The 11,592-nt window shown below is 42.6% G+C and overlaps 1 protein-coding gene across 1 annotated transcript; it reads right to left on the reverse strand.

Moving 5' to 3' along the window:
* Positions 1-305: 305 nt before the first annotated feature.
* On the reverse strand, positions 306-10,813 carry BIRC2 (baculoviral IAP repeat containing 2). The gene is made up of 9 exons (XM_087755812.1): positions 10,648-10,813; positions 6,954-9,035; positions 6,737-6,836; positions 5,534-5,612; positions 4,901-4,949; positions 3,609-3,851; positions 2,124-2,378; positions 1,930-1,971; positions 306-1,078 (listed from the first exon to the last, which is right to left on the reverse strand). Exons 2-9 carry the CDS (start codon positions 7,819-7,821, stop codon positions 885-887), a joined length of 1,830 nt encoding a protein of 609 aa, XP_087611938.1. The 5' UTR covers positions 7,822-9,035; positions 10,648-10,813; the 3' UTR covers positions 306-884.
* Positions 10,814-11,592: the final 779 nt, after the last annotated feature.

Genomic DNA, 11,592 nt, shown 5'->3' on the forward strand with positions numbered 1-11,592 from the left:
TCTATTCTTTGAAAAACCAAGACAGAAGGAAGTACCAGATGCTGTTAGGGTTTGGGGGGGGGTTTGTTTGCGTGTTTCTTTTTAAAACAAGGATAAAAATCTGAATCCCCTACTTTACCAGAGGGAATCAGCAAGCAGGACGAAAGCTCACTTCCCTGTTCAAAAATGAAAGACACACAGAATTAAGTTTTATTGTACTTTTGCAGGCAAACCACCAACCCCCAACTTTTGTCAGGAAAAGCCAGCATTCTAGTCACTGCAGCCCACAGAGAAAAGCCAACAAAAGGAACAGAGTAAAGAAACGCTCATTTGAGAAGCGGAAATATTTTAATTCAGTCTTCATAGAAACTATTTTTAATACACATTACACACGTATCTAGACATGAACAAAACTTACAAAAAGGCCTGCTGTTCCTGCAACAGTTAGCCTCTGTTCTCAAGTCCACAAGAACCCCAAAACAGAACCAAAACAGTAGCTGAAGTTAATATTAATTATTAATAAACAGCAACCAATATATTTCCTCACATCCACATGGAAGAAACTCACGAGAAGAGTTATGGCAAGCTCCATTTTAGGAACTCAACCAGAACTTTTTATTCAAACTGACACAAGGGCATATTAGTGAAACTGCTTTCCTTACTCAGAAAGGAAAACTACAAAAACTTCATCCTAGTATCGAGTTAGTTTTATGAAAAGAAATAGTCCTTGGCAAGGAAGACCTAGTATATTCATGATGATGATACAGTTTACTATTACACAACAGGTGTTAAGTAGTTGATTACTCATCTTCTGCAGTGCAATTTTCCATTCTCGAGACACTGCTGCCTTAAGCTTCAGCAGTTGGAGTATGACAGGAACAAAGACATTGTGCAAGTTTCCCTCCTTACGAAAGAAATGTCCGAACTGTACCCTTTATTGTCCCCCTGCAAATAGGGCATTTTCTAAGGGACGGGGCACATTCTTTGCATACCACTAAGTGACCACACGGAATAAAAACAATAGAAACTTCTTTGTCCATGCAAACTTTACATGTTCTTTCCTCTTGCAATCTTCTTAATTGTTCTTCTATCGGTAAACCTGGAAAAAATTATGTAACTTTAAGAAGCCTGAATACATGTGCATTCTAATTAGAATACAGCCATGTTCCATTTCACCTTTTATTTCCCCATCATGATTGCATCTTATTCACTAAATATACAGGGCAGTGAGAAAATAATTACTTTTTCCAGAGCTCAAAGCAAGCAATGCAAGGAACTATGTACTTTCCACTTTTGTCAGACAAACAACTCTGAGAATGGAGGCCAATGGTAGTTCTTGAGACCAACCAATATTTACATTTTAGCAAATGCTGTATTTTTCTTGCTTGGTTAGTAGAAGCACAGAGCACAGCCTGACTGGTGGAAGTGAGCTATATTCAGGCTTGTATACTTTTCTGCAGTCTATTAACATATTAGACTACAGGACTAAGAACCAGAGCAAACTCAATCCCATGTCTGACAAGTTTTTATCTACCCAGCTGCTGGTCAAGGTAGATAGCACCTATAATCCACTTTGGAAATGTAGAGATAACAATATCTGCTGTGAAATGCTAACCTACTATTCACTGTCCAGTCTTTGCCAAATGCCTGAGCAAGAGCCTGTACCAGGCCCAAGTCCAGCATGTGCTTGAACTGTCAAGCTCCAGAAAGCTCCACCTCCTTAGGCGCAAAAGCATGTGTAAAGCACAGGATACAGCTTATAGCAGATGGATTTGCTTGCAAGTCTGCACATGCACTTAACTTTTTCAGGTAAGTCCATCTTACCAAAGCAAAATTAAGGAGAGGTTAAAGCATAAAACCTATTTCTTAACCAAAGTAATTTTCTTTGTTATGGTGTTAGCTATTTGCCCCACAATACCCTTTAAAGTAATGAGGCAGAGTTTGAGATACCTGAAATATCTTCTGTGGGAACGTACTTCATGTTCTTCTCCACTAAAGTAAGAGGAAAAAAAAAAATACTAGTCATTTGACTAATCTATATTCAAACAGCATCTGATTTTTTTTTATCTTTAGGTTGCTATGACAGCACTGGTTAGACTTCTATAACCTTACATCCTTTAAAAAAAAAAAGAAAAAAGACATACCAAATAAATCTTTGTACAGCACAGGGTCACAATCTCGTAGACAGTTTCTGAATATGCTCGCTGCTTCATTTCCTTTCACTAGAACTGTATCTATCAGTTCCCTCGCTTGCAATGGTGTCTGAGTCTTTTGCTTAATAACATCATGCTCAAGTTCTGTTATCACTTTAGCTGACAGTAAACTCCCGAGGATTGGAAGTACACATGTCAAACGTTGGAATAAAGCCATTCGATTCTTCCGGATTAAGGACAAATCATCTGGAATGCAAAGGAGATTACATGTTTGTTAGGAATACACTACTCCAAATTGCATTTCTGCTTAACAATAACTGATACATTCTTTAAGCTTTACTTGAAATGTTCCCTTACTACACATCATTAATAAAGATCTCAGTAAGTTTTAGTGTATGTATTCACATAAGAACAGACTTAAAACCACATACAAGCAGCTTCTGAGCTGAAGCCTTTTCACCAATGAAACCCTCCTGCTCCCATCTCCAAGTTAAATTATCTGAGGGGATCTTGTCTAACTTCACACGAGCAAGACTTACATTCTCCACAGAACTGCAAAGAAAAAAAACACCTCTGCATAACGCCAATGCTAACTCACTGACAACCAACAGGTCAGCTTTAGTCAGTGGCAGTCAAAACCATGCCCGAGATGTAGACAGAATCAAGCTTTTCTAAGAGGTGTCCAAAAGAATTGTGTTCAAGAAAACCATAAGTACAGCACAACCAGACTCGAAAGATTTTTTTTAATAGTCTACCACAAACAATAACAAAAAAAATAGTTTCCATTAAGATTTAATGGCTGAACCCATCTATGTTTTTTGATAGAACATGCAAGTAGGAAAGAAGCAGTTTTAATTCCATTTATAATTGAGAAGTTTCATTACTGCTTCATAGACTCAAGAACAGTAGGATTTTTAGGCTTCAAAACTTGCATTGTATTAAAACAACAGGAAATGTTAAAGACACATCAAATAAACACTGTGAAATAGCTGACCTACACGGTTATGTCAGACACAGAAAAGCAGATCTTTGGCCATCTTACAGAACCTAAATTTGTAAAAGTTTATGGCCTCGTCTAGTAGGTGGATATGGTGGCTCACCAATTCAAGTAGCTTAAAGAGCAGGCAAATTTGGAAAAAAGAAAAAAATCAGTAGAGTGTGCCAAGTAGAGTATTTTGGTTCCATTTATTTTATTAACACCAATATAAAGGCACACAAATTAAAAGAAAATGTCTTTGTTCCTGTGGAGAGAATCAGGTGATTCTGAAACCTTAGCACCTCTGTGAACCATCCTCCTGAAAGGGAATGACACAATTCCCAGACTGCTAGTTCCATACAGATACCCTGACAATGCTTTTACAGAAGCTGATCCTAACAGCAATTAAACTAAATCACTTCATGAACAAAAACAATTCTAAAAACTATACATAATACAAACCACTTCTGCTTTCACTTTTATTCATGCCTGATGCGTACCTGATGCCACTTCTTCAAATTGTCTCTCTTTCTCTTCTTCCCTCTTCTCATCTTCAGCAGTGAGCAGATCAGACACAAGATCATTAACAGTCTTGTAGTTTTCTCCAGTGGCCAAGATTTTACTTTGCACTGTTTGCTTTATTAGCCTTCTACTGAATCCCATCTCCAAGGCAGCTTTAACGACAGGCGTGTTCATCATGACTGCATCTTCCGAATGACTCTCTCCAGCTTCAAAATGAATAACTAGAAGAGGAAAATCACTGTGTATAATATAAAGAATGAAATACCTATACAACCCAGAAGTCAGACACATTGACATTACCTACACATATGCATATATATGTGAATACCTAGCATTAAAAAGCTTCAATGGTTAAACAGACTTTTTTAAGTAGTTAGTTTTAAAAATGGAAGTCAGTTACTTAGATTCAATTGGACTGAATCCATGATAAACTTCAATCCATGTCAGGCCTTCACTAAAATCTAGGATAATCCAGAGAAACCACAGAGAATTCCATTGTGTCTTAGCAGCTTTTTTTATACTGAGTCATTTCTAACTCCAGCCTTGAAAAATGTCGGGGGGGGGGGGGGGGGGGGGCAGGATATAAAAATTCAGAGTTTATAATACAAACAATTGCTCTATTCCAGCTCTTGATCAGTATTTTCCATTCAACTTACTAAGCACCAGACACGTGGGATTCTGACTCATTTTCCTCAACCAGCAGGGACAGCCTAAACACACTCATCCTCTGGGAAGAGTTTGAGTTTGTTTCCACCATAACTAGAGTCCATCTCAGAAAGACTTCACTTTATCAGCTTGTCCTACCCTCTCTTTGACCAATGCTGCTCAACTCAGAGCATTTACCTGGCTATGTGCCTAAAAATGGAGTTGCATAACTGCATAGTCATGACACCCTCGAGCAACTGTTCCACCAAGTCCAATACCATAGGTCAATTTAACAAATGCCAAATTGACTTGTTTTGTTTAACACAACCATGAAACTAAAAGCCACAAATACAGCAGATGCCAAGCATTCAAAACCAAAAGTCTTAATATGAGCTGCTAGTATGAAAATATGGAAAATAAAAGACAAGATCTCTTAAAGGTGCTTCCTTGAAGTTTGTTCATATAACATCAAAGCTACCCAGCTTCTATCATTAGTTAGAAAATTCTTATAATATTGTTGTTTCCAAGAAAAATCTAAGGATTGTAAGCAAGTTAGCTTTGGACAGCCAATCATTATGTTTGCAAAATGCTGAGGAAGCGTAAAAACATGCTTTAATATACATACTTGGGGGATCAATGTTTTCATCTACAGGCGTATCAGAGGTTGACAAGAGCTGTGGAACACAACAGAACTACATTAATATCAAAGTACTGCTTTTCCCCCTCCATACCTTTCTAACACATTCTTCCCTCATCAACCATGTTAAGCCTTTTATCTGAATGGTACCCATTAAGTATTTTACATGCGGTTACACAAGCCTGCAAATTTGTGCAACTATGTTACTAATACAAAGTTAGTGCTGACCACTTCCATGAGAAGTTTGGCTTACTCTTGACAGAAGAGTTATGGACAGAAATAATTCAGGCTGTCCATAAGGGATTTCTAAAATAACAATTACTGATCTGCATTATTCACCGAAACTTACATAATCAACATTTCCCTCTCCTGACACGAAGGAGCTCACTGCCTCATAACACTTTCCATAAGTAATCTGTACAGGTTAAACTCTACTAATCCAAGTCCATTAGCCACAGTTCAGCACTGGTTTCAGCTTTGTGCTCATGAAGAGCATTTATAGTGTTGGAAACCTAGTAGAAATATATGCAGAAATGAGGCAGAAAGATGGACTGAACTCCCAAAAAGAACACAGCACTCTTCAACAAGGGAAAACTAAAGTTACAGAACAATAAAGTTTACCTGTTCAAGAAGATGGGGGAACCTGGCCTGAATTTGACTTACAAACTCTCCTCCTTTTACACGAAGCAGATACTCACACCTGAAACATTGACAAAAGTGTACTAAATTATACTTTCTACTTGCCAAAGAAAAAAAATACAGATGATTAAAACAGTTTACAGTAACACAGCATAACTTAAATATATGTTTCTCTTCCTTCAGCGGGGAGAGAGTCCTCTTAATTGGAAGGTTGATATAGCCTAGTGTCTGGTGACACTTTGATAAAGCTTTTCCATGATGTTCAGCAGTCAGCAGGCTTAGGTATATAAATGCAGCAGCTTTACATTCTGCTACCACTTCTAATCAAAATGGCATGCCATGAGAAATGATACCGTGTCAGCATCACTACGAAGTGCAGTGACAAACTGTATCTCACCATTCTTATCTCCTACTCAAACAATTCAAAAGAAGTTAACAAAATTTAACACCACTGTCAAAGCCAGATCTGCTTCACTAATGCAGTTATATTTCCTAAGTACATCTACTGACAGGCATAACACAGAAGGAAACAAAGGTGTCATTTAACTCTACATACACCGTGTAGTCCAACACTAGCTGGTAAACTGCCCATCAAAGACTAGCTGGAGATCTGCAACGTGAAGAACTATTACTAGCTTTCCTGAAATCAAGTGCAGTTATTTCTGTCATTAACGTAGCTGAAGGTTTCCGCAGGCACAGATAGCAATTAGGTATGCAATTGACATTTAATTATGGGGGACATTTTTAAAAGTTATTTCTGTCATTTTTCCAATAGAGACCTGTCAAACAACTGCTGAAGCCTTCTTCACAAGCCTTTCCACACCTAAGAAACTAAACCACACCTGCTGAAAAACTGGTTCAAGAACATTCAGCATGGGCACAGAACTAAACCAAAGGAGTTCGATGTTCCCTTCTACTTCATTTCTCAGCAGTTTTTGCTCTCCTCTGTCTGCTTTCTGACTGCTTCTCTTAGGTAAGTATGCTCATTAACAATGCAGCCTCGCTTGCTAACGGTGATTTGGGGATGCACGCAGCTTTTAATTATGAAATGGAAAGCATTAAATATCATGCTTAATGAAGAAATGTTTTAATTAACTGTTAAGAGTGCAGTACATATCTACCAAAATTAAAAGCATTTAAGCAGTAAGGATGTGAACAAATTATGATAAAGATTGTGCAAGTTACCTTGGAAACCACTTTGCATGCTCAATCCATGGATCATCTCCAGATTCCCAGCACCTTAACCCACCATCACAGCAAAAACACTTGACATCATCATTGCGGCCTTTAAAAAAAAAAAAAAACAAACATTAAAATATCTAGCAAATATTCACACAATTTACTTTATAGTAAATGCTGACATAGCAATACAAATAAAACCAGAGACATCAGTTTTTCTTACCTACATAGTAAAAGCCAGCATCCGCAAGCTGTTCAGGCTGAACTGGAATTCTAGTTGGCCAATTTATGAATGTTTTAACACGTGCTTCATGGGTTTGCATGCTCACATTTGAAACATTGAAACTTGACTGGTCTCGGGTAAGGTTTTCCACAAAAGGGCAGTTAGGAAAGTGTCTCCGATGCTCCGACATAGCATTATCTTTTGGTTCCCAGTTACTCAGCTGGCCACCACAGGTGAAACAAGCCACTTTGTCTGCTGTCCCCAAGTAATAAAGTCCAGCCTTTGCCAGATCAGTGGGTGAGAGAAACGTCAGTGGCCATGACTGAAAAGTGCATAGTCTAGCATCTTCTGTACTCATAGAAGGATTGTGAAGTTTAGGTCTCGAGAATGAAAGGTCTTCAGCCGCCCTAGTAGTTATTGGGTCTTGAGGAAAACTGGAAAAAGATCCACTGAAATATCCAACTTGTTCTAAACTCGGAGAAAGTGTTATGGAATGTAGAGATGGCGAGAGACTGTTTGCGACCCGAGGCGAAAAGGCGGAACGAGAGGACAGTCCGAGGTTGTTAACTAAAAGCATGTTTTGAACAAAACTGCAGCTAGGATACAGCTGTTTATGTTTTGCCATAGCATTATCTCCTGGTTGCCAGTTGTCCAATGTTAAGCCACAGCTGAAGCACTTAACTTTATCTTGCACACCAGTGTAATAAAACCCAGCCCGGGCAAGACTGCGTTCCGACACCGGCACGTTAACAGGGAAAGCAGAAAATGTTGACATTCTGTAGAGTTCACAGGATAAGTCATACTTCAGTTCACCACACAAAGCACTCTGCTTCCTGAAGCTAGAAGGGCTATTTTCCATTATGTTCATAATGGACTATTTTTGGAAGAATGGGACAAGTCTTCCTCTGGGAGGTAGTTGTGTGCATTAAAGGCAATTCAGAATAACCCCTGCCTGTACAAAAGACAGAACCTGAAAATGAAATACTTTAAACATGCAACTTTCAATGCATCAGTGAGTAGAATTAGTCTCATGATTAACAGCCTTTAAACATTTGGGAAGTTCTTGTACTTTACACAGCTGCTTTCAGTGCAAAAGCTGCCCCATCCCATTTTGACAACTGAAGAAAGCATGTCAAAAAGGACTTTCCCTTGAATTATATAGGCTTCGCATGCTTTCCTCGTACTGTATATCTGGGAGAGCAGTATCAATTTGTCAGGCTAGTGGAGGTGGGATCCAGAGGGGGAAAAACCTCAAATGGGTTTATCAAAATCCTTTGTCAATAAAGAAACTAAAATGGTGGGCAACTAAAACGACATAATTTTTAACCAGAATGTATGTTAAATGGTTTAAGAACTATTTCACCCTAGACAGCTGATAAATATGCAGCTTAGACACATGTAAAGATTTCAGTTTGTACACCTCATTAGGAGGCTGAAAATAACGGTTTATCAAGCTCAAAAGGCATATGAAAAAAAGAGCCCCTGAACTGACATTACTGAACTGAGCTGATATATTTGCTACTACTTAGACTTGCAAAAAACCCCTCAACTTCTGCATATTGTTGTAATATTTTTTAAGAATAAAGAAGTTAGTTTATACTCAACTTCACATATATCAAATATTCAGCTATGAGAAACAAATCCTATATGCTGTCTCTGACAAGGATGAACTGTCTTAATTAACAAGCCTGGAATAACCCCAGGCTTCTCTGGCTATCACACTGTCAGCACAGGCTGAACACAGCATTTCACTTTTAACCTGGTGCCTTAGCTACAAGTATAGAGTTATCAAATTTAACATACATGAATTGCCTTGTGTCGGGACATTTGAATGCTTTATCCTGTTGAATTAAGTTTTTTCTGTATGCCATGTTTATGGCATACAAAAGCAAACAGAATCCTCAGATTAAAAAAAAATTTGAAGACTTAGTTTCTTTATTTGTGCACAGAACTACCTCCCAGAGTTCAGACTGAAGTCCCTTCTAAGGTGCCTACGCCTCCATATTGATACTGACTGTTCACAAGAAGAAATTGTAAGTATTTATAGTTTCAATCATTTAATTCTTTCGGGTGGAACAAAACCTGCAAGGAAGAAAGAGAGGAGTATTTCAAAATACACAGAATGAGGTGCACGTAATGTCTATGCAAACAGAAACTACACAAAATGAAACACTAAAATCCCAATGTAAGCTTTTGTAATGTTAGCTACAAAGTTCCAGCGAGTCAGCTTTACATACTGTCACATGGAGTGGATTTCACACAGTTAATTTCCCTGTTACTGACACATACGCAAAACTGTTTAATCCATAAGCAGAACTTCCTTGGCAGATGGATGAATCAGGCTGCTTGATCACAAGCTGTATAACTAAAGATAGGATCTTGTACTAAAGAAATCGCATCCATTTAAATTGGTTTAAGCCTGCAGATTCTCAAACAACAAAGATGTAGATTTATTACACTGACTTCAATTAAGAGTCCTGGAATTTCTTATTTAGGTAATTCCGGCGATACTTGAAGTTTAGGACATCAGCGAAACTGAACTTCATTAAAAATATCAGGTAAGAGTAAAGACAAAATTCAAAAATTTTTAAATATATAATTTTATATTTATTCATATATACTTATACAGCAGTCTGTTCTACAGTATCACTTCCTAAAAAGTTCTTCCAGGAAAGACTCAAAACAGTTACACTTGTCATGATGACACAGCCCTAGAAAAAAAATCACCTACTGGAAAACAGCAGGCCACTTCCACTCATCTCAGTAGCTCTTCGCAGATTTGTTCTTAATATGGTCACACTAATACTACTGCTAGCTTCTTAATCACTGAGGACATGAGTTACAAACGCCTTACACCAATCCGCTCCTTTAACACAGATGGTGGGACTAAGCTATCAACACACATGAACAACGCTAGTCCAAGAAGTTAAGCAAGTTTCTATACTGAAGTCAGATACCTCAGAGTAAATGCTAGAAATAGCAGAGCAAAATGAGATCCTAATAATCCTAAAACATTCAGGATCACTTAAACCTGAGATCCTGCAGTCATTTTCTGCCAAACACTCCTCTTCTAACATTATCCTCCAATATAGCCCCGAGTACCCCTGATTTCCAGGGCCACCCAACTGCTCTGGATCTCATGGGTTTTCTCTTCCATTACCCTGCAGCGACACTAAGAAGTTACCGAAGCCCGGAGCAGTGATATTTAAAGTATAGCAACCTCAAAACTCAATTTAATATTCTTCTGCTCTTGTGTTACAAGCCAGGCAAAGCAAGTTTACCTTCTAAGCACCCCTCGCTAAATTTTCAGACCTCGAGCACCGAAATCCCCCCGGCGCGGTTCGTGCGCGGCCGCGCACCCTCAGCGGCAGCCCCAGACCCCCCGCTCCCTCCCCGGCACGGCAGGGCCTCGCTCGCCGCCCCTCCACCCTCACCCTACCGCAGGCCGCTGGCAGCCGTCCCGGGGCTCCCGCAGGGCCCCAGCCCCGCTCCCTCAGCGGCCACCGGCCGGCGCCGCGGGGCCAGCGACGGGCGCAGCCGCCCCCTGACACGACAGGACGCGCCCCGGCCCGCCGCCCTCAGCCGGGCGCGGAGGCCCGGCACGGCCCAGGTAGCAGCGGCGCCCTCCCGGCAGGGCCTCACCGGGCCGCGGCCCGGCCCCCGCCCGCACCCCCTTCCACCCCCCCGTACTCACGGTCTCCGGCCGGGCCCCCCGCAGCGGGCGGGCCTGGTGCGCGCCCCGGCCTATATACGGTGCCTACCAAGGGGGCGGGGGGGGGAGAGGTGCCCCCGCCCGGCACCGCCCCTGCCCGGGAGTGGGGCCGCGCCGGGAAACCGCCGGCCACCGCCGGGCGCATGTGCGGCCTGACGGGGAGGGAGCTGCCGGCCGGCGGGGTCGGCCCTCCCGGCCCTTCCCTAGCGGGCGCCCTCCTGTGGCGGCCGCCGACGGGAGGAGCGTTCCCGGGGGCTGCCCGCGCCCACCCGACCGTGGGGGGCTCCGACCGGCCGCCCGCCCCGTTCCGCCTCGCCGCGCTCTCGCACCGAGGGCAGGCGGGCGGCCCCGGCGCCGCCGGCGTCAGCAGGGAGGTTAGGGACTTTCCTCCCGGCCGGGGAAACCCGCCGGGAAAGGGAGCGTGCTTCCCCGCCGGCCGGCCCGGCCCGGCGCCGTCTGGGACGGGGGATTTCCAGCCTCGCGGGCGCGGCGGGCGGGCTGCGCTGGGCCCGGGCGGGAAGCGGAGCGGCCGGAGGGGCAGCGCCGCCGGCAGCGGCCCGGGCCCACGGCCTTGCCTGCGGGGCCTTCCCTCCTAGCACCGAGGGAGGCGAGCGCGGCTGCCGCAGGGGCGGCCTTGGGTGCCTCGGCCGCGGCTCGGCGCTCGCTAGCGCGGCTCTCCACACGGCGGTCGGCAGCAGGCACGGCCCGCCCGCACGGTTTTGGTGCGCTGAGGGGGCTGGCGAGGGCGGAACTTGCTGCAGACCCCACGGTTTTACCTTTTCTCCCTGGCACCAGTGTAAAACTTCAGTTGCTTGGCCACATTTCCTAATATAGGCAGCTCTGCAGACTGCAAGAGGGGAAACAGCATGACCAATGAAAGACTTCGGTCATCGGAAGTCACAGAGGAAGAACAGGAGGAAGACAAAA

The sequence above is a fragment of the Nipponia nippon genome, unplaced genomic scaffold (assembly GCF_047370975.1).
Source record: "Nipponia nippon isolate SJK-2023a ecotype South Korea unplaced genomic scaffold, ASM4737097v1 scaffold_2, whole genome shotgun sequence".
Lineage (NCBI taxonomy): Eukaryota > Metazoa > Chordata > Aves > Pelecaniformes > Threskiornithidae > Nipponia > Nipponia nippon.

Bases quoted from the DNA above. Each gene is read 5' to 3' on its own strand.
- BIRC2 (XM_087755812.1), bottom strand. From the start codon at position 7,821: ATGAACATAATGGAAAATAGCCCTTCTAGCTTCAGGAAGCAGAGTGCT. The intron at 5,613-6,736 runs GTAACTTGCACA...TCAATGTTTCAG, and splicing joins CATGCAAAGTGGTTTCCAAG to GTGTGAGTATCTGCTTCGTG. The intron at 1,972-2,123 runs GTATGTCTTTTT...CTCTTACTTTAG, and splicing joins GCTGTACAAAGATTTATTTG to TGGAGAAGAACATGAAGTAC.